The sequence below is a fragment of the Lithobates pipiens genome, unplaced genomic scaffold (assembly GCF_037356315.1).
Source record: "Lithobates pipiens isolate NorthernLeopardFrog02 unplaced genomic scaffold, aLitPip1_a1.2 Scaffold_3, whole genome shotgun sequence".
In the NCBI taxonomy this organism is placed as follows: domain Eukaryota; kingdom Metazoa; phylum Chordata; class Amphibia; order Anura; family Ranidae; genus Lithobates; species Lithobates pipiens.
Window position 1 is genome coordinate 19,144,144 of NW_027507790.1, and position 26,970 is coordinate 19,171,113.

The following is a 26,970-nucleotide window of genomic DNA, read 5'->3' on the forward strand; positions in this document are numbered from 1 at the left end:
TTTGAGGGGTAGAGAATTTGTGCTAGGAGGGGAAATTTGAGGGGTAAAAGATTTGTGCTTGGAAGGGGAATATTTTTTTTTTTGGGGGGGGGGGTATATTGTGCTGGGAGCTATTGTATGTGGAATAAGAGGATTCGAGCTAAGCATGCAGATTAGCACTTAGTTGGAAGGGGAAGCCAATTTGGCATTGGGGGCTCTAGAGCTCTAGATTACCTTGCCCCGGCACTGTCTGCCACATTGTTGCCCAATTATATACGGTAGTGCATTGAGGCCGGCTTGGAAGTTGGAGACATCCTGTAAAGACGTTATTTCACTACATAGCTTGGTGTCATCTGAAAACACTGAAATTGTACTTTTAATCCCAAACTCTATAACATTTTAAATGGGTAAAGGGTGGAAGTCCCAACACTGAACTTTGGGATACACCACTAATAACCATTTAATTCACATATCATATTCACTTTTGCATTTGGATTACTAACATGTTGAAAAAAGTTTCAGACTGTTTTTTTCATTAAAAATGACAAATTACTGGCTGCTGTTCTCAAGGCCAAGAGCAATGTGCAAACTGCAGTAACTCGATAACAGCCTGTAACCATTTTTCATTATTCCGAAGCTGTATACTGCTAACAGCACATGGTTATTCTTTGCCCACTAATTAAACAGTGTATGGGCTTATTCAATGAGAATGCACAGAAAACAATGAGATGCACCCAAAAAGCCAGTTAGCATTTTTTTTTCTTTTAGTTTTGGATGCTGTTTATGATTCAAGTTGGAGCTTTCATCTCACTTTGTGTCATTCTGAGATGTCTGTGCTCCATATAGGACACAGACAGCAATTACTTTTCTGTATAATGTAATCTTTTCCCACTTCACTAAATAATCTTTTCGGTACCATTTACATTTGTGCATTGCATTTAATGCAATCACAATGACGTGTGGTATTATGGCAGCCCATTCATTTGAATAGGCTGCCCAAACAGCAATTTAAAAAGGTGCACCATTTTTAGCAGTTCATCTAAATGCATGACAATAGACCACTCAATTACCACTCAATAGAGTGTGCTATAACACAGGCACATTGGGAAGGTGCTTTGAGATGTCATTCAGAGTGATAGGCCCCACAGCACACCGACGCAAACAATGTGTGTTACTGAAATGTAACAGTGTGAAACTGACCTCATTCTAAGGCAGGTCATACATTTTTTTTCGTTCAATCATCAGATTGAAAGAAAACAAAAATGTGTCGATTCCCCCATCCACCCAACTGATGTAGATGGGGGAATCACACCCGCTGTGCAATTGTGTTCTCACAGTGATAACACAATAATCAGTTTTGTTGGCTATTGCCAGCAGGACTATTGGTTTAGAAAAACTTGAAAGGGTGGTTGTACAGAAGTCAATCTATCGATCAACTTCTGTACAAATAGGTTGCCCATGCATCTATCAAAATGTGGCTGGTTCAGCAGGGATTCAATCCTTCTATTGCCTACTTTATGACTTATTCACATTAGGTCATTGGGCTGTGCTGGGCAGCCTTGCCCATTGCAGTCTCAATCAGGGGCGGATCCAGGGGGGGCAATGGGGCAATTTCCCCCTCCGAGAATGCGAGTGGGTGAGTGGGCGGGCAGCTCTGTGGGTGAGAGACGTGAGTGGCTCCACGGGCAAAGAGCGGCTTGGTCGGTGAGCGGGTGGGTAAGAGAGCGGGCGAGCAGCTCTGTGGCTTAGTGTGTAAGCAGGCTGCTGGCCAATCAAGGAACAGGTGGGTGGGGGGGCAGAGAAACGACATCATCTCTCACCGCCCTCCCTGCATCCCTGCAGTTCTGCCCTCACTGTGCAGGCAGCCACAGGCAGCAGAGAGATTACATCCTCTCTCTGCTGCCTGACTGGTAATCTGCTGTCTGACTCTGGGACACAGCAAGGAAAGTGACAGAGCAAGTGACAATCTGCAACGTGTGTCAGGTGACAATCCGCAACGTGTGGCAGGTGACGTGGCAAGTGACAATCCGCAACATGTGGCAGGTAATGTGGCAAGTTATAATCTGCATCTGGGCACAGGCGACGTGGCAAGTGACAATCCATAACATGTGGCAAATAATGTGACAATCCGCATCTGGTGACAGGCGACGTAGCAAGTAACGTGTGACAGGTGATGTGGCAAGTGACAATCTGCAACGTGTGACAGGTGACGTGGCAAGGGACAAATCTGCATCTTGTGACAGGTGACGGGACAAACTGCAACGTGTGGCAGGCGACGTGACAAGTGACAATCTGCATCTGGTGGCAGGAGACGTGGCAAGTGACACGCTCGGGACTCCCACTGATTCTGCATTATGGTGAGTTGAACTATTTCATTTTATATAACAATGTAATAATAGAAATAATGCGCTTCAATCACCCTGACACCATAACAACCATGGTGCCGTGATGATTGAAGTGCAAACACCAGCCACTTCCCGGATAAATTGCCCCATAAAAAAAGGTATTTTGTGGCAGTGCCCCTCCCGAGACTAGACTCTGGATCGGCCCCTGGTCCTAATGCGTGGAAAAATGAATGGCCTTATGTCCTATTTGTTCTGCAGTGGTGTGTGCTAATAAATAAGGAGGACATGTGCTACCTTTTTTTGTTTTATCGAAACCTAAATGGAATGTCATTTTATGACAAAAAGAAAAAAGTAAAAAGTGCAATATACTGTAATCAGTTCTACACAGCACAGCACAGCACATACCAGTGGTATAAACCAGCCCTTGTAGGAATTTGACTTTGTGTCATAATGTTGTCGCTGAGACAGGCAGTGAGGTGAAATCACAAGGCTGCAAATAGTAATAAAGACCTGACTGTGGTTCCAATTTTTTCCTGTGCAATTCAAAACTAACGTCTAGTACACACTATCAGTTTTTTTTTCTTTCAAGCCAGCAGGCAATCCGATGTTAGTATAGCGATCTCCTCCACTGTACTATTGTGTTCTGATTGGGTGATTGCCCCTCCCCCACAAGAACACACTGGTCAACGATCTCTGCCATTGGCTGAGAGCGCTGATTGGATGCCTATTGGCAGACCTTTTTGGGCTGGCTTCTGTCAGACAGGCTGCCATACACAGAGGCTGAATTTTGGGTGGTGCCCAATATTTGGCCCACATGTACAGGGCTTTAAAGAAAGCTTTGTGTGGCATTTCAACTTCTACAAGCTAATTTGTGTGTACCAAAATCTGGACAGTTGCCCTGAGTAATTGTACTGTGCACATCCTTATTTGCAATCTCTTACTGCATAAACTTGTTTGTATTTTTAATGGTTTACCATGCTTAAGACCTTCATAGTTGGATATTGTTCTTCCCAAAGGGGACTAAATGTGGCACTCTTTTATTACCATCTGCTAAAGTGCAAAGCCAATATTCGAACAACAGTACATTCATCTAGACCATTGACTCTTATTTGTAGTGCACTACACAGAAACTATTGTTTAAGTCTGGATATAGTGTGTTGTTGTCACAGGATGCACACTTCCCTATTGTCCAGATGAGTTTATTGTTCAGAGCTTTTACAACCGGTGCAATATTATGTTCACAGTGTTTGTCTAGTCCAGCAGTGCTGTCTGCATCCACTTATGTTTTGAAAGTCTCTCTATAAATTATAAATGGATAGACACAACAAATAAGAACCCTGTGCTTTTATCATAAAAAATATACACTGTATATATATATATATATATATATATATATATATATATATATATTGCTTAACCACTTCAGTTCCGGACCAATAAACACCTTAAGGACCAGAGGTCTTTTTGCAATTTCGCACTGCGCTGCTTTAACTGGTAATTGCGCGGTCATGCAATATTGCACCCAAACGAAATTTGCGTCCTTTTCTTCCCACAAATAGAGCTTTCTTTTGATGGTATTTGATTGCCTCTGCGTTTTTTTTTTTTTGCGATATAAATGAAAAAAGAGCGAAAATTTTGAAAAAAAATGATATTTTCTTCTTTTTGTTATAAGAAAAATCGAATAAACTAAATTTTAGTCATACATTGAGGGCAAAATTTATTCAGCCACATGTCTTTAGTAAAAAAAATGTCAATAAGCGTATATTTTTTGGTTTGCGCAAAAGTTATAGCGTCTACAAACTAGAGTACATTTTCTGGAATTTACACAGCTTTTAATTTATGACTGCCGATCTCATTTCTTGAGGTGCTAAAATGGCAGGGCAGTACAAATCCCCCCCAAATGACCCCATTTTGGAAAGTAGACACCCCAAGGAAATTGCTGATGGGTATGTTGAGCCCATTGAATATTTATTTTTTTTGTCCTAAGGGATTGAATAATGACAAAAAAAAAAAAAAAAAAATTTTTTTACAAAAAGTTGTCACTAAATGATATATTGCTCACACATGCCATGGTTATATGTGAAATGACACCCCAAAATACATTCTGCTGCTTCTCCCGAGTACGGAGATACCACATGTGTGGGACTTTTTGGGAGTCTAGTCGCGCACGGCACCCCGAAAACCAATCACCACCTTCAGGATTTCTAAGGGTGCAAATTTTTGATTTAACTCCTCACTACCTATCACAGTTTCGAAGGCCATAAAATGCCAAAATAGCACAAAACCCCCCCAAATGACCCCATTTTGGAAAGTAGACACCCCAAGCTATTTACTGAGAGGCATGTTGAGTCCATGGAATATTTTATATTTTGCCAAAAGTTGCGGGAATATTACAAACTTTTTTTTTTTTGCACAAAGTTGTCACTAAATGATATATTGCTCACACATGCTATGGGCAGAAGTCAAATTACACCCCAAAATAAATTCTGCTGCTTCTCCCGAGTACGGGGATACCACATGTGGGGGACTTTTTGGGAGCCTAGTTAACTAGCTACCTAGCGACACTAGCGACACTGATGCAGCGTTCAGAAAAATTATCGCTTAGTGACACTGGCAAAAGGGGGTGAAAGGGTTAACTAGCGGAAATCAGGGGGTTAAAACCATTATTGGGTAGTATATCGGGGTACCTAGCGCTATAAAAACCTGGCGGTGAACCTAAAAAAATAACTAGCTACCTAGCGACTGTAGCGACACTAATGCAGCGATCAGAAAAACGATCGCTTAGTGACACTGGCAAAAGGGGGTGAAAGGGTTAACTAGCGGCAATCAGGGGGTTAAAAACATTATTGGGTAGTATATCGGGGTACCTAGCGATATAAAAACCTGGCGGTGAACCTAAAAAAATAACTAGCTACCTAGCGACACATGCAGCGATCAGAAAAATGATCGCTTAGTGACACTGGCAAAAGGGGGTGAAAGGGTTAACTAGCGGCAATCAGGGGGTTAAAAACATTATTGGGTAGTATATCGGGGTACCTAGCGCTATAAAAACCTGGCGGTGAACCTAAAAAAATAACTAGCTACCTAGCGACTGTAGCGACACTAATGCAGCGATCAGAAAAACGATCGCTTAGTGACACTGGCAAAAGGGGGTGAAAGGGTTAACTAGCGGCAATCAGGGGGTTAAAAACATTATTGGGTAGTATATCGGGGTACCTAGCGATATAAAAACCTGGCGGTGAACCTAAAAAAATAACTAGCTACCTAGCGACACTAGCGACACATGCAGCGATCAGAAAAATGATCGCTTAGTGACACTGGCAAAAGGGGGTGAAAGGGTTAACTCTAGGGGCAATCAGGGGGTTAAATCTTTATTGGGGGGTGATAGGGGGCTACCCTGGACCTAACACTAACTGTCCTGACAGTTTTTACTGTCACAACTGACACTGAATGCATTGATCAGTAAAGAAATGATCAATGCAATCAGTGACACTGTGACTGGGGGGGGAGGGGGGGCGGGGGGGGGATCGGGGGGCGATCGGGGGGGGGATCGGGGGGGTTTGTGTGCCTGTGTGTACCTACATGTCAGTGTAGTGTTCGTGCAGACTTACTTTTACTCTTCTCCTCGTAGTCCGGTCAAAAAGACCGCCCCGAGGAGAATGACATCACTTCCTCCTTCCTGTGTAAACAATACACAGGGGAGGAAGCTTCTCATTGGCCAGGAGCGATCCAGAGGGGGTGGCCGAAAACGAACGGCCATCCCCTCATCACGGAGCGCTCCTGGACCGAATCGGACCGCCGTAACCAGCGGGAGGGGGTCCGATGGGACCCCCCACCCGCTGGAAGGCAATCACGTAGATGTACGTGATTCTGCCTGCCTGTGCCATTGTGCTGACGTACAATGGCAATACGGCGGTCCTGAAGTGGTTAAAAAAGTTAAAGACACACCTTGAAAACACATCAGATCTCATTGGGGAAAAATATCATCCTGGATATCTAAACTGTGATGGACTGGGTAATGTGTTAGGAACGAAAAGATGCCAGATTGTTTGATGGAAATTAAAGTTAATAACCTACAGAGGGCTGCATTCAAAGACACCCTGAAAATCAAAATGAAAAAATGATGCAGCAGACTAGTCCATTTTGCTAAAATGTTATTACAGAAACTCAAAATTGTACTCAGTAGTTTGTATGGCCCCCGCATGCTTGTATGTATGCCTGACAACGTCGGGGCATGCTCCTAATGAGACAACGGATAGTGTCCTGGGGTATTTCCTCCCAGATCTGGACCAGGGCATCACTGAGCTCCTAAACAGAGGGGTTGATTACTGTCTGATGTGGTGAAATAAGCAATGGGGGTTATTTACTAAAGGCAAATCCATTTTGCACTGCAAGTGCACTTGAAAGTTCACTGAAAGTGCAATTGGAAGTAAAGTCACTGTAGATCCTGAGGGGGACATGCAAGGAAAATAAAAAACAACATTTCAGCTTGCACATGATTGGATGATAAAATCAGCAGAGCTTCCACTCATTTCAGATCTACCCCTTAGATTTAGAGCGACTGCACTTTCAAGTGCACTTGCAGTGCAAATTGGATTTACCTTTCATAAATAACCCCCACTGTGTTTTCTCAGGATCCTAATAAATTCTGTTCTTGGTCCTGGAGATCTAGGACCTACACCTTACCTGGTAGCCAGACCTCGTTAATAGTCTAAGTTGTGCACAGTCCTTTTTATATGTGCACTGAATGAAATTTAGGGCTCTCTTTCTCTCTTGCTCTCTCTGCTGTTGGAGGCTGCTATTAGGTGAAAAGGCTGACTACTGACAGAACACTAAAAAGGTATAAGTGCTGCCTGGCTGTTTTGGGAAACCCATTAGAAGACATCTTGTTAGTTTGGTACTAACATGGTGTTAGTTATGCCGCGTACACACGATCGAATTGTCTGACGTACTTAGTCCGACATACAATCCGGCAGATAATCCGGCGGACTTTCTACCGAACGGACTTGGCCACACACGGACACACAGAAAGTCCGACGTTCGCTTGCGCGATGACGTACTGCACGTACGACAAGACTAGAAAAAGCCAGTATCCAATAGCTTCCTTTTTTGTACTTGCTTTGAGCATGTGTCATTCTTTAGCCTCATACACCCGATAGGACTTGTATTGCATACACACAGCAGGACTTTTTCAGCCAACTTTCACCAAATCACTTGGTTTTTCTGCTCTTTACTGTCAACTTCTGTATTGTTGTCTGATCTTTTGCATTGGTTCTGAGTATGCCTGTTTGTACTTTGTACAAAAGTCCTATGGTTTTCTGTACACACGATCAGACTTTGCTCCATCGGACTTTTGTTGCCAGAAAGTTTGTCCGTTCGCACAGCCAACAAAAGTCCGATGAAAACCAAAAATGTTTGTCCGATGGAGCGTACACACGGTCGGATGTTGCTCCAAAACAGCTAATTTGCATGTTTGTTGTCAAAAAGTCTGATCGTGTGTATGGGCCTTTAGTCCGCCGTACTAGCATACTGACGAACGTATTGTCCGCTGAAACCCAAGTCCGACGGGAAGATTGGAGTGCAAAAATACTTTCTTAAGCCTCATACACACGGTCGGACTTGTACAAACTTTTCCGTGGACTTTTGTACAAAGGGCGTGGTCCACAAGTTTGTATTGCATACACACGGTCGGACTTTTTGACAACAAACACGACGCCACTTCAAAAGAGGACGTTCAATGACTCCAGCGCCACCTTTGGTCAACTTCTGTATTGTAGTCTGATCGTTTGCATAGGTTCTGAGCATGCGTGTTTGTACCTTGTACAAAAGTCCGATGCTTTTGCGTACACACGGTCGGACTTTGCTCCATCGGACTTTTGTTGCCAGAAAGTTTGTCCGTTCGCACAGCCAACAAAAGTCCGATGAAAACAGAAAAAGTTTGTCCGATGGAGCGTACACACAGTCGAATGTTGCTCCAAAACAGCTAATTTGCATGTTTGTTGTCAAAAAGTCCGACCGTGTGTACGGGCCTTTAGTCCGCCGGACTTCACGCTGGAAAAGTCCGCTGAAGCCCACACACGATCGAATTATCCACTGAAATGCGTTTCGGCGGACTAAGTACGCCGGACAATCTGATCGTGTGTACGCGCCATTAGTGGCACAGACAAGCAGATGTTTAGTTTTTTGCTGTGGACTTGTTGTACAAATACGGTATAAAGAGTAAACCGCGCTATTCAAACAAAAAATTAGATAATAACTACCCTATAAGCGGCAACCCTAATCGTAATACTCCGATAGCAAACTAAATAAGTGAACAGGGTGGGCTGCGCTAAAAACAAAAAATCTATGTCTAAAGTCTAATCAAAAAAAATTTTCAATAATCATAAAAAGCAATTTTTTAGTGAAATTTTTTTTTTTACAAATGATAAAATTATATAAGTGAATAATGCCTTATCATCATACCAATATAGATTATTATAAGTGAAAAGTTGAATTATAAAACAAAACCAATAATGAAATTAGCAGAAATGATATACCCCTAATGTGTAAATCATATACAATACAAGGAAAAATGAACCCACACACCAATCAAATAATTCAAGTGAGTAAACTGAAAAAAACAAAAAATGTTTTCAAAAACAACAAAAAATTGTATATATTGAGACAAAAAATTGTCCAAAAAATAATATAGTGTTGCTTCCTCCAAGGTGATATTAAGGTGTAGGAAACCCACAAAGTCCTGTGTGTAAAAGCATTCCAAAACAATCCTCCACCAGTGAATAAGGGGGCCGCTTACCAGAGTTTTAGATCCCAGTGTTAGTGAGATCAACAGAGCCACAGCACAGAAGTTCTGGATGAACCGTCGCAGGCACCACACTGCTCTTGTATCCAATACGAAGCCTCCAGTCAGGAAACGAGGGTATCGTGGATCATATGGAAAAATTCAAAAAGGCACTCGCATAGCGTAAAACCACTTAGTTTTAATAAAGTAAAATATAAAATATTACACTCACATGTACATAGAAAAAATGATCGTGTGTAAAAAAACGAGCCGGCCGGACTCGTATGCCGCCCGCACTTCCTAGTTGGGCGTAGAACGCGGAGACGTCTAGGGGAGGTAGGCGTTCTGACGTCTCCGCGTTCTACGCCCAACTAGGAAGTGCGGGCGGCATACGAGTCCGGCCGGCTCGTTTTTTTACACACGATCGTTTTTTCTATGTACATGTGAGTGTAATATTTTATATTTTACTTTATTAAAACTAAGTGGTTTTACGCTATGCGAGTGCCTTTTTGAATTTTTCCATATGATCCACGATACCCTCGTTTCCTGACTGGAGGCTTCGTATTGGATACAAGAGCAGTGTGGTGCCTGCGACGGTTCATCCAGAACTTCTGTGCTGTGGCTCTGTTGATCTCACTAACACTGGGATCTAAAACTCTGGTAAGCGGCCCCCCTATTCACTGGTGGAGGATTGTTTTGGAATGCTTTTACACACAGGACTTTGTGGGTTTCCTACACCTTAATATCACCTTGGAGGAAGCAACACTATATTATTTTTTGGACAATTTTTTGTTTCAATATATACAATTTTTTGTTGTTTTTGAAAACATTTTTTGTTTTTTTCAGTTTACTCACTTGAATTATTTGATTGGTGTGTGGGTTCATTTTTCCTTGTATTGTATATGATTTACACATTAGGGTATATCATTTCGGCTAATTTCATTATTGGTTTTGTTGTACAAATGCCTTCTGCATTGAAGACTGTATTTGTTTTGCTGCCTTGCTGAATAAAAGTGCAGGACAAACTGGCTTGGACTGGTCCTGAGTATCCCTGCCTGGGGCATGGTTTACCCCTGCCACTACTATTTGAATCTGTTCCTCCTTAAGATGTGAGATCATTCATAATGATTAAATCAAGATCATCACTGTTTTATGAATTCTTGATTCGCTGCAATATTCCATGTAAATCTGTCTGTCAAATAATTTGGAAATCCAGATGACAATTCATTATTGTATGATTCTCTGCACATACTGGCGGTTATTTACTAAAGGAATATCCACTTTGCACTGCAAGTGCACTTGGAAGTGCAGTCACTGTAGATCCGAGGGGGACATGCAAGGAGAATAAAAAACAGCATTTTAGCTTGCACATGATTGGATGATAAAATCAGCAGAGCTTCCACTCATGTGAGATCTACCCCTTAAATTTAGAGCGACTGCAGTTCCAACTGCACTTGCAGTGCAAAGTGGATTTGCCTTTCTTAAATAACCCTCATTGTCTAAAAAAATAAATACAAATGCATTTTCTAATAATTTATAATCCTATTAACCAGCAATGGCCACATGATATGACTACCAACTCACATCTATGGGTACCCAAAGCCTGATGCTGTGTTATTTGAAGTTATTCCGTTAATGTACCTAGGAAATAATGTCAATTTCTTAGATTTCCTTCTACACTCCTCAATTTGTCACCTCAGTATAGCTTTCTTTAACAACAGTACCAGTGAATGTTCCTTGTGACTGAACATAATACATAGTTCCAAGGAAGATTGGAAGATAAACTGAAAGACACAGATTGTACCTAATCACTAAATAAGTGATACAAAGAATTATTTTTAGCAAAAGTGGAGTTTAGCTTTAAAGCGGTATTAAACTCAAAAGCAAACTCTTATTATATCGCTGCTTACCAATTCTTCTTTTTTAGGTTTTTAAGGTTTCCTTTCCTCTATTTTCTGGTGATCTGGCCAGTAAGTCTGTTTGGAGGCACTCTAATATAGGAGGTGTGTTACTGGCCAGATCACCAGGTGAAAACAGAGGAAAAAAAAGCCTAAAATAATAAAACAAATGCAGCCACCACATCTAAGGATCTAAGGGATATTACATTTTTGGTTTTGAGTTTACTACCACTTTAACCATATATATCTATAGTTAAAGCAGTATAGTGAAAGCAAAACCTGTACTAGATCGATAGCAGATATCTTAAAGCTGAAAAAATATTTTTTGAAAAAAGAACCAGGGATATAACTTACCTGTAATGAAGTGTATCCCATGTCCTGCAGGCTGATGGTTCCTGTAGAAATCCCCCCTTCAATGATGCCGGTGTATTGTCAAAACAGCCAACTCGTTGAAATCTCCAACCACCTCACTTCTGGCGACTCTCCAGCATCAGTAATTGGAAATTTGGATGAGTTTGCTGTTTTGGCACAACACTACACAATACACTACAGTAGACAATATAATGAGTGGACATTGTTAGCCTGCCTGCTAGTAACCAACAACATGGCCGCCTCCAAGGCAGCAACAACTTTTTCCTCCTTAACTGCTGTTCTGTCAAAACAGTCAAGTCGCCGTGTACCGTACTGTATACGCTGACAGTTTTGTGTCAAAACGACCAACTCATTGAAATCTCCATTTACTGATGCTGGAGAGTAACCGGAAGTGGCATATTTGGAGATTTAGATGAGTTTTCTATTTTGACCGAACACCCGTCCTCTCCACAACATTGATCTTCTGGTGCTGCAGGGGCTATAGCCTGCAGTGCTGATCAAGCAGGGGAAGTCCAACAGGGTGGTTTTACAGAAGTCAGCTGGTAGATCAACGTCTTTACAACTACAGTGTCCATACATAGATCAAAATTTAGCCAGTCCCTGCTGAACCAAGGCTTAAAGCAGAACTAAAGGCATAACCTTTTTTTTTTAATTTTGGATAGAGTGAGAGAGGGTTATAACCCCTGTAAGGCTTATTTTTGCCATCTGAGTCCCATTTGGGAGATTTACCTTTACTTCCTGTCCCATAGCCAAACAGGAAGTGAGAGGAAATCCCTGCAAAATAAGGGAATCTCTTGGGAACCCGCAGGTCACCAGAACTAGTGTCCCCTAATTTCCCTGCTATTACTTTTTCTGGGGACAACCCAAATTGTGGGTTTGTCTTTTACTTTCACTTTCAATTATAATGGTAATCAGGACAAATAGAGAGGGTGAATCTCCTTAATGGGGGCACAGAGAGCATAAAAACTGACAAGTGTTCTAATCCATCTCCACTCTGTTCAAAATAAAACAAAAGTTCTGCCTTTAGTTAGGCTAGGTTCACACCTGTGTGGGTGGTGCAGCTGCAGGACCCGCTCATATTCCCACAGTTGCAACCAACCGCACAGTGAAAAGCGGGACCTGCGGGTGAGTGGCATTAATCCTAATGGCTCGCTGCCCACGCTGGACATCATATCTGCACTGAAAACCACAATGTATTTGCAGTTTCCATGCTGGGTTGCCATTTCCAAGTAGTGCAGGGACTGGTTTCCTGCGTTTTACAGGGCATGGCAGCCCATTCAAATGAAAGAACTGTTGTGCCCGATCAACCATGGATCACACGGCAAATACAAGTGTGAACCTAGCCTTATATTGTAACAGAAGTAGGGACCTGACCTTTCTCTGTTGCAATTTAATTTTCACTTACAGGTCTCCTCTTCATTCTTAGCCCATAACTGAACAGTGAAAGGAGAAGCAGCACACTGATGAGTTCATGTCTTGGTCATTCTGCTCTCAGCAGACTCATCTAACGCCTAGTGCACTCCCTGTGTTGCTTTTCCTTCCATCTGTGTGAGTTCTGCTGTAAAGGGACTGCAAGAAACTGATACCAAGCCAAATGAAGATACATATGCTGTTTACATTTAAAAAATATATATTTAATATATGCCTGGATTTTAGCTTTAAGCATGGGGAATTGCAAAGGCCCAGAGCATTTAGTCATTCAAAGCGGTGATAACTTATGGCTTGATTCTACCTTGGCTGTAAAATCCCCTCTATGATTTACTTTCTTCATTTGTATTGGCTGTGCCTTGAAGCCGGACATAGCAGTCAGGTTCTGCTATATATTTTAATCCTGGTAATGGGTATTGGGTTCCTGGTGAATTTCAGCTAATAGATCTCAGCCTGGATACACACATTTCAAGCATTGTGATCAAAATGTAACATACCATCACACATGTAGACGTTGATCTTTAAATTAAAAAAAAATTTTTTTGTGGAAGACTGAAATATATTTCCAAACATACTATAAGTGGAATGAATTTTGGTGAATTTGTGTTATAATGGCATTGATTTCTCTGTGTTTTGCAGGATAGTCAGGAACATAAAATTGTCCTTTATGAAAACCCAAACTTTACCGGGAAGAAGATTGAAATAATTGATGATGATGTACCAAGTTTCCATGCTCACGGCTATCAGGAAAAAGTATCTTCAGTGAGAGTACAAAGTGGAACGTGAGTACTTATCTGATCGTATGTACTGATCAACCACTGGCAGCATTTATTGATGTGTTCAGTTGGAAAGGTTGCATTACTGATACCGACCTGTGAAGATTGCTCTTCCTTAACACACAAAGATAAATGAGGCCAGTTGCAATCATTTGACAAACTCATACAGAAATTCAGATTGAAGTTTTTTTCTTCTTCAATGAAAGCAGTTCAGAACAGAAGGGAAATATCTGATCCTCACAGCTGTTTAAATGCTACAGTCAACATATGTCACACATTAGGCCTTGGGGAACATCTGAATATTACAGATAAGTCTTTAGCTCTTGGTGGCTGGAAGGAGGGCAGGAAAGAGAATAAAGCAGAACAAATCGTGTTCTCTGTACCCATTTAAAATAATTGGTGAAACTGAATAATGGCAAGGGAAAGAATTTGTTTTAAGATGTTATATAATAAATATTTGTGTCATTGTCAAAGATTGTGAGACATTACACTTACTGCTAAGACTTTTAACATATTTACCCTCAGCTGCCAAGGCAGTAAAAGAGCTTTCACCTATGGCCTGTAAGTACTTTACTTCACATCATGATATCATCCATGCAGCCAATTCCAATCATCACATCTCTATCCTCAGTAATAAATAGTTTATCTTCCTGTGGTCAAGCTTTCCTTCACACAGTACGGATGTGAGACTAAAGCCTAGTACACACGATCAGAAAATTGTACAAAAAATACTGCTTTCAAGGCGATCATACATTAATCTGAACGTTAGCTTTCGAGAGCCGATCACAACAATTCATCCAAAATTATCCAAAGGGACAAACACAAAAAGTTTTCTTGTACAATACCAGATTGTAGCATTTTCATTTAATCTGTACTTTTTGTTTTCTGAAATCAAAATACAAATACAATGCAATACATTACATCACTACATCACAATTACAAAGTTGTATTCTGTCCTATGAGAATTTTCGTAAATTGAGTAGTCTTCATTTCTGATATGGAGACTAGTGTAGCACATCCCCCGTAAGAGCCGCTGGTGAATAGTTGATCCCCCACTCTACGCAGCCAGGCACACCAAATTTCCACAGACAGGAAACAGTCCAGCAACTTTGTTTTTGGATTTTATTAGGGGTTAATAAATTTGGATGGGAATGGAATGATTATGGGATGCCCACTTGACTGTAACAAACGTGTTTAAGTATACTTCAACTATATACACTATATGTCCTCCAGCACATCACTTGCTTGCAGAACACAACACAGACCCAGCTGAAACATTGATGATTCTGGCAAGCCACTCAACCAGAACAAGCAAAGGCCCTTTACAGGCAGGGACCGTGGGCCCCCTTGGTGTGTAGAGAAATGTCCATTGTCCAGCTACATTCCTGTGGCTACTGATCCAAGCCCCATCTCTTCAGGCACTGCCAGCACGCCTGGCTGCAGCTGCCTTTTTCTCTAGCTCTCCTGGCTACTTCCCACAGTCCTCCTAGACTGTCACACTTACCAGCCACCTGGCTGTCTTCTCCCTAGGAATCTCCTGGACGTGCTAGCTGGATCCTGCTGTCCTCACTCTTGCGCCCGTGCCTCTGGACAGGACACCTTTGTGTGTCTTGAGAGGATACCTCCAGCACCAGAGCCCCAAGCCCGAGGCCCCCCTAGAGGACTAGGGAGCTACCCTCAAGGGCCGACGACAGCCTCCTTAGCACTCCATTTCCAACTTCCACCCAAACTCCACACTGTCCCTGCTGGCCTGACTCTGAGTATTTAAGCAGGGTCTACCCCTCTGTAAACGCACCCCTTGTGTTGACATCTAAAATTTGATGTCAGCAGCCCTAGCAGATTCAGAGCTGTTACTGAAGTAACACTCTATATTATTCCCCTTCACTACCCTCCAACATCCACATAAAAAATTATGTAAAGGGAGGGGCAGAGGACAGGAAATAGCACAGACAGTCATTTTACACTTCCAGATAAGGAAAGGGCTATGATGTACAATGAGGAGTAGACTGTGCTAGGGAAATGACAAGTAAATATTTTTTTCTAGAAAGTAAAAAAAAACGCTATTTTTATCCACTTCCATGTTTAAAGTAATTGTATGTGAGCATCTCTTTCTCAGTAACATACCAAGACTCCATACAGATAACATTGGTTGTACAAAGAATTTATAGAGATTAAGGACCAGTTTATGTAATGCTTCTAGGCTTGTACACCAAACCTTGAACTTTATTAGCAGCAGAAGTCAAACATATAGAGATGGCTGGTACATTTCAACTGGTTTCATGCCTTTGCTGGCACATCACATCAGGAGCAATAGAAACACAATTACTACAACTGGAATCATTTGGTTGTCCCTAATGAAGTGCCAGTAATGTCATGAAAATATTTGGACACCGGGCATTTTTCTGGCTTCTGAATAAAAATGACACTTTAGGCATTATGTGAATTGAATCAGCATCTCCATAATTCTTTGTATAAGTGATTTTCTCACACTTTTTTCTGTTAAAAAAAATAACATTTTTTAGCTTGTTTTTTACACACCTAAGCCCACTGCTATGTCCTGTGTTGGTGCTTCTTCTGGTTGTAGAAACTGGTAAATCAGTGCTGCAGTCCGTTTCCATCTTGAGCCTGAGCTGACCCCTTTGCTGGGCAGGCAATGGGACGTGCTCATATCACTGTGAACATGTGAACAATGACCCTTCTATGTGCTCCAGAAGTTAAAACACCTGGAACCCTGTGCATCATTTAACCACAGATTTATTTTGTATTTGTTGATTGTAGATTATAATGCTTTAAAAATAGCCGCATTGGTTAGCTAAACACGGTGGTACTATCTTCAATTTCCAGAAATAAAACATTTACATCTGTATGGTTACAATAGGAAGGATTAGATTGTATAGGTTGTTCAAATAAATAAAATCCAAACTGGTTGGATACTATTCATCTAGTGAGTGCATGATCGTTTTGTTAATTTTAACCAATTTGGCAGCTTTGTTCATGCTGTGTAAGGTCAGTTGTAGGAGGGTAGGAGGTTATTTTTTTTTTTCACATACTGCCAAAGTATGTTATGCTTATTATTGGATCCCAATGTTGCCCATGTGTCTTGACTTAATGACTTAAATCCTACAATCCAGGTATACATTTTAATGCATATTTACATTGGCCCAGTTTGGATGAATGTACCGTATATACTCGAGTATAGGCCGACCCGAATATAAGCCGAGGCCCCCAATTTACCCCCCAAAAACTGGAAAACTTATTGACTCGTGTATAAGCCGAGGGTGAGACATGCCTGTCCATCCCTGTGTGTGTGTCCGTCCATCCCTGTGTGTCCATCCATCCCTGTGTGTGTGTCCGTCCATCCATCCCTGTGTGTGTATCCATCCATCCATCCATCCATCCATCCCTGTGTGTGTGTGTGTGTGTGTGTGTATTCATCCATCCATCCATCCCTGTGTGTGTGTGTGTGTGTGTGTGTGTGTGTATCCATCCATCCATCCATCCCTGTGTGTGTGTGTGTGTATCCATCCATCCATCCATCCCTGTGTGTGTGTGTGTGTGTGTGTGTGTGTGTGTGTGTGTGTGTGTGTGTGTCCGTGCAGCCTTGTGTGTGTGTCCAGCCTACCTGTGTCCCAAGCCTCCGTCCCGAGCCGCCGTCGTGCCGTGCCTCCTCCGACCCGTGCCGTGCCTCCTCCGTCCCGTGCCTCCTCCGTCCCGTGCCTCCTCCTTCCCGTGCCTCCTCCGTCCCGTGCCGTGCCTCCTCCGTCCCGTGCCTCCTCCGTCCCGTGCCGTGCCGATGGATCGCCGCTCTTCTCGGCGGCCATTCTACAATTCAAAATTCCGCCTCCGCCTGTGATAGGCGGAACACTCAATTTCCCAGCAGCCTGTGTTCCGCCTATCACGGACATCCTCTCATACTCGTCCGTAGTATGAGAATGAGCGGATGTCCGTGATAGGTGGAACACTGACTGCTGGGAAATTCAGTGTTCCGCCTATCACAGGCGGAGGCGGAGAAGGAGGCGCGGCTTTTAAATTTTAATGTCCGCCGTCTGTCTGCTCGATACGCTGATCGAGCAGTCAGACAGCGGTGACTCGAGTATAAGCCGAGGGGGCACTTTCAGCCTCAAAAAAGAGGCTGAAAATCTCGGCTTATACTCGAGTATATACGGTAAGTATGTTTATGCCAAACCGGTGGGTGGAAGTTGATAATCTCTGTTGTAATTACCACTACTACAGTGGTTGCCATTCAGCACAACACCATTCACAGAACACCTTGCATTTTTCTCAATTAATGCAAGGCAATTTCTGATTGTATGACATGGAGATCATTATGTCACCATCCTCACTCTCAGCCTTGAACATACTAGGTAATTCTGGAGGACTTTAGTGCACTTGTAAGTTATTGTAAGATAGTGGAAATAGTTGTTGCTGTTACATGCAGATAACAGACTTTCTTGCTTTATAAATTTAAATGTAAAACGCTCTGATTTTTTTTTAAATAAAAAGTTAAATGGAGTCTTTTTTTATATCAGTTAACGGTAATAGGCCCCAATTCCCTTCTTTCTGCTAGTTTCTCAATTGAACATTTTTTAACCACATGCATTCTAATTTTTCTCCTTTAATTTTTTGTCCATGGCGTCATCATAAAAAAATACACAAAAGTTTAAAAAGCCTTTATTTCATTTGCAAATAACTTCCCCATACTTTGTTTGAATACTATCTTTAGCTAAACAAAAAATTTTGTTTATTTTTTTATTTTTTAGAAAGGTCAATTATTATTTGACAATGCCACGCCCCCCCCCCCCCCCCCTCCATTTTCCATTTTTCTCTTCAGTGTAGTTCCCCCTTGAACAACTCCAGATAAAGGAATCCAAATTATTAATCTACACATTTGCAACTAAGTAACTGGCTACAACATGTTGGTTTTTATCCTTAACAACCAGGCACATAATGTCACATTTTTGTGTGTTCACTTGTGTGTATTGTACAGCTGTTACAAATGTATCACTGTAATCTCTGATCATAAATAAAGAATAAAAAATAAAAAAAGTTGCCAAACCAAGTCCTGTCTTATACAGTGAAAAAAATGTAATTTGGATGACAGCACTCCAACGATATATATATATATATATATATATATATATATATATATATATATAAAATGAATATCTTTATTGGTAAAAATCCATACAGCACATAATGAAATAGATCGCAAATGGATACACACGATCAGACTATCCGGCGGACAACCCGTCGGACTTTGCAGAGGAGGTTCGCCGGACTTTCCGAACGAGCGGACCTGCCCACACACGACCGGAATTTTCCGGAATTTTGAAATGAACGGACTTGCCCACACATGAAGTAAAGTCCATTAATTTTGAACGTGGCTCCAGGTAGACGGAACTAGCGAAGGAAGTCAATGTCGCCGCCTCCATCGGCGAAATTGACACCTCGCTAGCCCCGTCACCTGGTATGGGTTTAAAGGGGAAGCCCTATGCTGAAAATATGGCGTGGGGGTCCCCCAAACTCTATAGCAGACCCAGTCAGGAAAGGGGGTGGGAACGAGCAAGCACCCCCCCTCCTGAGCTGCACCAGGCCACGTGCCCTCAACATGGGGGGTGCTTTGGGGAAAGCACCTTGTCCCCATGTTGATGAGGACAATGGCCTCTTCCTGACAACCCTGGCCACTGGTTGTCAGGGTCCGCGGGTGGGGGGCTTATCAGAATCCGGGAGCCCCCTTTAATAAGGGGCCCCCAGATTCTGGCCCCCCACCGTATGTGAATGAGTATGGGGTATGATGTACGCTCGCATGTCCCCACCCCCTTTCCTGACCGGCCAGGCTGCGTGCTCGGATAAGGGCCTACTTTAGACTTTGGGGGGACCCCCATGCCGTTTTTTTGGTGTAGGGCTTCCCCTTTAAATCCATACCAGGTGATGGGGCTAGGGAGTTGTCAATCTCGCCGATGGAGGTGGCGACATTTACCTTCTTCGCTAGTTCCATCTACCTGGAGCCTCGTTCAAAATTAACAGACTTTTCTCCGTGTGTGGGCAAGTGGGTTCATTTCAAAAGTTCGGCAGACTAGCACACAGACGGGCGGATTGTCCACCGGACTGCCGAGTCCGGCGGACAATTTTGAGTCAAAACTTCTTTCTAAGTCCGCTAGACTATTGGCCGGTGTGGGCTCCGGTGGACTCTGGTCTGCCGGATAATCCTATTGTGTGTACGCGGCATAACATTTTTCACCATCACTACATGTGCCTACTCATAGCTATGAGTAAGCACCAGTAGTTACGGTGTGAAACATGTTAGCGATCTACTTCATCGTTTGCTGTATGGATTTTTACCAAAAAAGATATTATCGTTGGAGTGTGGCCATCCAGATTAAATTTTTTCTTCGTATGCCACTTGCATACTGAGCCAGCAACTGCACGTGACGAGGGAGGAGATTTTGTGGATCAGACCTCCTGTTTGCCTGTCTTAAATTATGTTTTTGTGTAGATTTACACTTTATTAATATGGTACTGTTTGCTTGCAGATGGGTTGGCTATCAATACCCAGGTTACAGAGGATACCAGTACCTGTTTGAGAAGGGGGACTATAAGGACAGCACAGATTTTGGCGCCCAGCACCCCCAGATCCAGTCTGTGAGGCGCATTCGTGATATGCAGTGGCACCAGAGGGGAACCTTCCATCCTACCAACTAAAAGAAACACTTCTTTTACGTGATCTGCTGCTGTTTTTCCTGTGGCATGGTTATCCCGCATGCCACTGTGTGACTAAACCTGCTGGAGCAACTTAATAAAAGCTTGAGTTTAAAACTCCTGGTGACTCCCTGCACTTTTTGTTTAAAATAATTATGACCTTATAAAAAGATTTCATCTAATAGATATGACAGTACTGACCTACATATATACATTGTTCTGTGGGATTGTCCCTTATAGTTCACCTGCCACCTATACTTTTAGGGCCCATTAATACCCATGCTCATATGTTTGATGTGCTGAAGTGCCCATTACTTTCCTAGAAGTTCTCCACAACTGCACCAAAAGCCAAACCTTACCCTTTCTCCCCCAAAACACCACAAATGCAGCATAAAAGGTGAAAGGCAACCTTATGACATGTACTCCTCATATAAAATGAAAGTGGGTTTTTGCTGTCCTGCATTTGACCTGCATTCCTAACAATAAAATATAAAATGCGGACATCTAGGAGGTGTATAGTCAACTGTTTGGGGATTCACTTGTGTGGACTGATCCAGTATGCAGAAATATATCTTTAAAATACTATAATAATAAAATCATATGAATGAATGAATGAAATACTTATATAGCGCACAATGCGAACTGAATCGCCTCTAGGCGCTGTGGCGAGCTTTGATCATCTGCTAAAAGAGGAAGGTCTTGAGTTTTTTCCTAAAAGCCAGGTGATTTTCTTCCAGGCGGATGTTGATTGGTAGAGCATTCCATAGCCGAGGCCCTTGGACAGCGAATCTCCGATCCCCCTTGGATTTATACCGGGCTTTGGGCACGAGGAGGAGGTTTTTGTTGGCTGATCGAAGACTGCGGTTTGGTGTGTAATGATTTATTTTTTCCATTAGGTATTGCGGAGCTTCTCTATGCACGCATTTATGGGTGAGGCAAAGGGTCTTGAACGTGATCCGATTTTTTACGGTTAGCCAATGTAAGCTCCTCAGTGAAGGAGAAATGGATTCCCAGGGTTTTTTTCCTGTTATCAGCCTTGCCGCTGTGTTTTGGATCAGTTGTAATCGCGCAAGTTGATATTGTGGTAATCCTATGTAAAGCGAGTTTGCGTAGTCCAGTCGTGAATTAATGATTGTTCCAACTACCACTGCTTTGTCATTCTTTGGGATAAAAGGGGGTATCAAACTCCCTACCCCAATCTGTCCGACTATCTCCTACTTTGTTTGCTTTTAGATGATCCCTGAAAACGTTCCTCTTCAGAGAAGTCTATTCTGCCCAGTCTATCAGCTCATCCCTCTCATGCTGCACTGTTATTACCTTTTGTATCACTTGATCCTCCCTCCTAGATTGTAAGCTCTAATGAGCAGGGCTCTCTGATTCCTCCTGTATTGAATTGTACTGTAACTGTACTGTCTAAATTAGATTACTAAAACAGGAGTAATGCCTACCTCCCCCAACAATTTCTTCATAGCATATGATTTTCCCAGTATGAACCAAAGGGGATGTAGGCTGTGAAAGAAACATGGACCACTGACTATGAATGGTAGCACTTGGTTGGTTTATCAGCTCCTAATGGAGTTGTGACAGACTTAATCTATATGCCAACTTGTGTTTTAAGTTTTCCCACCCACCTTTATTCACAGCAAAGCTGCTTAACAAAGGTACTACCCTCACATGGGGTATTTTCAGCATTACACAGATAAAAAGAAAATATTCAACCTCCTATTCAGAAGGTAATAAATCTCCTCTAGCACAAAATTACCCCACCCCAGCACAAAATTCCCAGAGCCAAGGAGCAGCATAAACATTTTCTCTGCTCTGTGGTTCCTGCACTGTATCTGAGGTCTAACTGGGCACAGGGGAATTTTATGCTATGTGGAGTCCCTGTAGAGCCACAGGGAACATGACCTGTGCCCATGCAGAGACCTCCACACAGCAATAAAATGCAAGGAGGAGACCTGAAATTACATTGCAGGATCTCATTATTAAGGATGAGGCTCTACTCATTAAATGATGAAAAAATGTAGCATTTTCAGTGTCTTATAAATAATGAATCTTTGAGTAAGCTTTAAAAGTTTTATTATTGGGGGGATCTTTTTAGCCACTTATAAGAAATGTTTTTATTTTTTTTGTTCCCACTGTAAAATTATTTTCTCTGAGAGATACAGCTGTGATTGAAGCTCAATCTGCACCAGTGCTGCCCATTTCCAGGAGTAAGGCAGTAGATGCAAATAACCGAACAGGCAGCTAGGAAGTAAGGTGCAGTTGGGGGGTTAACCCATCAACATTCAAAGGACATCAGTTAGTAGTAACCGAGAATATGTGAGCCAAAAGTAGGCCAAAATAACAACACTAGGCAACAGGCCCAAACAACCCAAAAGAAGGGTGGAACCTTTTTCCTTACATTCATTGAGAGCTTTGATATAAGATCAGTCTGTACCAGTGGGATATTGTGAACCCTCACCCGCAAAAAAGTTATACTGTAACTTTTACGGTCTGTAAAACTGCTAGTATCAACTGATGTAACCACCTCTCTTCCTCATAAAAACTTTGTGAAGGTATGAACAGAGTACCAGGTTGTAAGTTTAAAGATTTGCAAAACAAAGACCTGATGATAGACGGCCCAAGAAGTTCTGATTTACTAGGTAGAATGAGCAGTAAGTGGAAATGGTGGTTAAAAGGTCTAATTGCATAAACCTGAGATAAAGTTTATTGAATCCATCTAGAGATGGTAGCGGGAGAAATGGCAATCATCTAAAATATGTAAAAGGATTTCCCTTAACCACTTGCTTACTGGGCACTTAAACACCCTTCCTGCCCAGACCAATTTTCAGCTTTCGGTGCTCTCACACTTTAAATGACAATTACTCAGTCATGCAACACTGTACTTAAATGATTTTTTTTGTCCTTTTTTCCCACAAATAGAGCTTTCTTTTGGTGGTATTTGATCACCTCTGGGGTTTTTATTTTTTGCGCTATAAATGAAAAAAGACTGAAAATTTGGGAAAAAAAATGCATATTTCTTTGTTTCTGTGACAAAATTATGCAAATTATTAATTTTTCTTCATAAATTTTGGCCACAATTTATACTGCTACATATCTTTGGTAAAAATAACCCAAATTAGTGGATATTATTTGGTCTTTGTGAAAGTTAGAGAGTCTACAAGCTGTGGTGCGAATCATACAAAATTTATCACATCTGATGTACTGGTGGCCTATCTAATTTCTTGTGACCCGAACAAGCTAGGAAAGTACAAATACCCCCCAAATGACCCCTTTTTGGAAAGTAGACATTCCAAGGTATTTAATAAGAGGCATAGTGAGCTTTTTGGGGTTGTCATTTTTTTTCCCACAATTCTTTGCACAATTAAGATTTTAAATTTTTTCAATTTTTTTCCACAAAATTGTCATTGTAATAGGTTATTTCTCTCACATGGCATGTGTATACCAGAAATGACACCCCCAAAAAAATTCTGCTACTCCTCCTGAGTATTACAATACCACATGTGTGGGACTTTTTCACAGCCTGGCCACATAGAGAGGCCCAACATGCAGGGAGCGCCATCACGTGTTCTAGGAGCATAAATTACACATCTAACTTGTTGACTACCTATTACACTTTTGAAGACCCTGGAGCACCAGGACAATGACACGTGACACTGATGACAGATGGCACTGATACGTGGCAATGATGATACTTATACGTGGCACTGTTGACACGTGGCACTGATGACAGATGGCACTAATATGTGGCACTGATGACAGATGGCACTTATACGTGGCACTGATGACACGTGGCACTAATATGTGGCACTGATGACAGATGCACTTATACGTGGCACTAATGACAGATGGCACTAATACGTGGCACTAATACGTGGCACTGATGACAGATGCCACTAATACGTGGCACCGATGACGCGTGACACTGATGACAGATGGCACTGATAAGTGACATTGATGACACGTGACACTGACAACAGATGGCACGTGACACTGACAGGTGGCACTGATGACAAATGGCACTGATACGTGGCACTGATGACAGATGGCACTAATATGTGGCACTGATGACACGTGGCACAATGTGGCACTGATGACAGATGGCACTTATACGTGGCACTGATGACAGATGGCACTGGGGACAAATGGCACTGACAACAGGTGGCACTGGGAACAGATAGCACTAACAGGTGGCACTGGGGGCAGGTAGCACTGGGGCGGATGGCACTGGGGGGGGGGATGGCACTGGGGGAGCATGGCACTGGGGGAGCATTCCACTGGGGCGGATGGCACTTTTTAAATTTTTTTAAAAAATTTTCCCACTTACGGCCGCTGCAGCCGTTCATCTCTCCCCTCTCACACGCTGTCTGTGTGAGGAGGGAGAGCGGCGCTGAGAGATGATCTCATATGTTTACATATGAGATCATCTCACATTGGTCACGCTGATCTCGTTGTAAACGGCCGCTGTGATTGGCCGTTTACAGCGATCTGTGTTTGCCTGTCTCCGGGGGACATGGCAAACACAAAACTTCCCCGATGCGCGCCCGCGGCGGCGCGCATTGCAGAAGTAAACACCAGGACGTCCAGGGACGGCCTCCCGGACGAAAGCGCCCGCTCTAAAGCCGTCATTCGGCTATAGGGTGGGCGGGAAGCGGTTAAGGAGAAGTTGCCTGACAGAAAAAAGTGCATAATATCTTCAATAAGGTGAAAGTTAAAAACTACCTTAGGCAGAAAGGAAAGGGGTGAGGTATCATATTCACCTTGTCCTTGTGGAAAATTAGGAATTTACAAGGACAAGGCCACCAAAACAAGGGAATCCCCTGAATATTCTCAAAAGGAGATCTTTGTAATGCCTGGTACACATGGTAAGTTTTTTTTTTGTTCAACCCAGCAAGCTGAACAAAAAACTGAGGAGCTTGCTTTACTAACTGTGTGATGTTAGTGCAGCAATCCCTCAGGTATTGTGTTCTGACAGGACTGCAGCCCCGCCAGAACACATCAGTCAGGGCTCGCAGTCATTGGCTGCAAGCACTGATCGGATGCTGATTGGCTGCTCTTTTTCCAGTTTGCTCATTTGACAGAAGCCGAACAGGCTGCTGTACACATGGGCAAATGTTGGCCAGTTTCTGTTAAACCGTCCGATACCGGCCAATATTCAGCCTTAAGACCAAGAGAACCAACTTAGGGTTCTATGAAGGAAGCAGCAATCGGACAGGAGGGGCAACATAAGAAACTCCTTAAATAAAAGTATAATTTAAAGAATGATGAGCCAAGGACATTTAAACAATGTAAAAACCTGACCTTTAATAGTACTGAGAGCTAAACATTGATCCACACCCTGTTGCTAAAAAAAAGGAGCCTTTTCACTGAAAAAGACTTACAAGCAAAAAATCACGCCATAAGAGGTACGATTTCCGAGTGTGATGATAGGTTTTACACACAATAGAATTACAAGCCTGCAACATGGTAGGAATAATAAACTCAGACAAGCCTCTATCCCTTAACATAGTCATGCCACTATTAAAGACAGTGACCGAGAAAGAAGATCTGGACAATCTAGAAGGATCATCTGCTAGAAATCAAATGAGCTGGAGCTATGAGAATTACAGAAATTCATTCGAACTCAATATTGCAAAGGATTTTAAGTAAAAAACATATGGGAGGATATGTGTAGATCACATTGAATCCACCTCGCAGTGACACTAATACAACGTACACACGATCGGACTATCCGGCGGACTTAGTCCGGCTGATAAACCGCCAGACTTTGCAGTGGAGGTCCGCTGGACTTTCCGAACGAGCGGACCTGCCCACACACAACCGGACTTTTCCGGCGGAGTAGTCCGATAGAGGCTGCGAAATTGACTTCCTGTGCTAGTTCCGTCTACCTGGAGCCACGTTCAAAATGAAAGGACTTTTCTCCGTGTGTGGGCAAGTCCGTTCATTTCAAAAGTCCGGTGGACTAGCACACAGACGGCCGGATTGTCCGCCGGACTGCCGAGTCTGCTGGACAATTTTGAGTCAAAACTTCTTTCTAAGTCCGCCGGGGGCATCCCTCAACCGTGAGACAAACTATTCCAGTTTGACCCCACCTGGTTCATATCTGTCTGAACACCTGTAGGTGAAGGGTCTATTCCACTGGATCCAGACTCTGACACCTGAGGTATTCTCCTTGTCAATTGTCTACACAGAATGCAGACAGCATATAGTACAGGGACACACCTGTCTGCCCAAAAGAGAATGTATTGAACCTCCTGCACCCTTGATGAGCTCTTCATGACTGGTGATTTACTGCCACTGCATAGCATTGTCTGAATGTATTCTCATGGGATGACTCTGTGGTACACCTGTCAAGTGAAAAATATATAACCTGACGGTTAGTTCCAGAAAACTGATAAGAAGTTGAATTTCTTCTTTAGACCATCAACCCTAAACAGAATTTTGGAAACTTGCTCCTCCCCTATTTGAAAAGGCTTCCAATGACTAGCCAACAAATGAATGAAGGGCAAGAAAGAACTTGTTCGCACGAAGGGACAGAGACATCAGCCACCACAAAAGGGACACTCTGGAGATGGAGACAAATCTCCTTGTCCAAGGACTGAGGAGATCTGTTCCAGTTGCCCAAGAGGGTAAAAGTTTGGAACTGAGTGACAGAGAACACTTTGAAGTAAGAGATCATCAGGCCCAAC

At 42.6% G+C, this 26,970-nt stretch overlaps 1 protein-coding gene across 1 annotated transcript in view; it reads left to right on the forward strand.

Annotated features, from left to right (window-relative positions):
• CRYBB2 (crystallin beta B2) overlaps positions 1-20,398 on the forward strand; it is a 53,904-nt gene extending 33,506 nt beyond the window's left edge. The window contains exons 5-6 of the mRNA XM_077461357.1: positions 13,443-13,585; positions 20,113-20,398. Coding sequence (XP_077317483.1) covers positions 13,443-13,585; positions 20,113-20,281 — 312 coding nt within the window. The 3' untranslated portion in view covers positions 20,282-20,398. The remainder of the gene's footprint in view (positions 1-13,442; positions 13,586-20,112) is intronic.
• Positions 20,399-26,970: the final 6,572 nt, after the last annotated feature.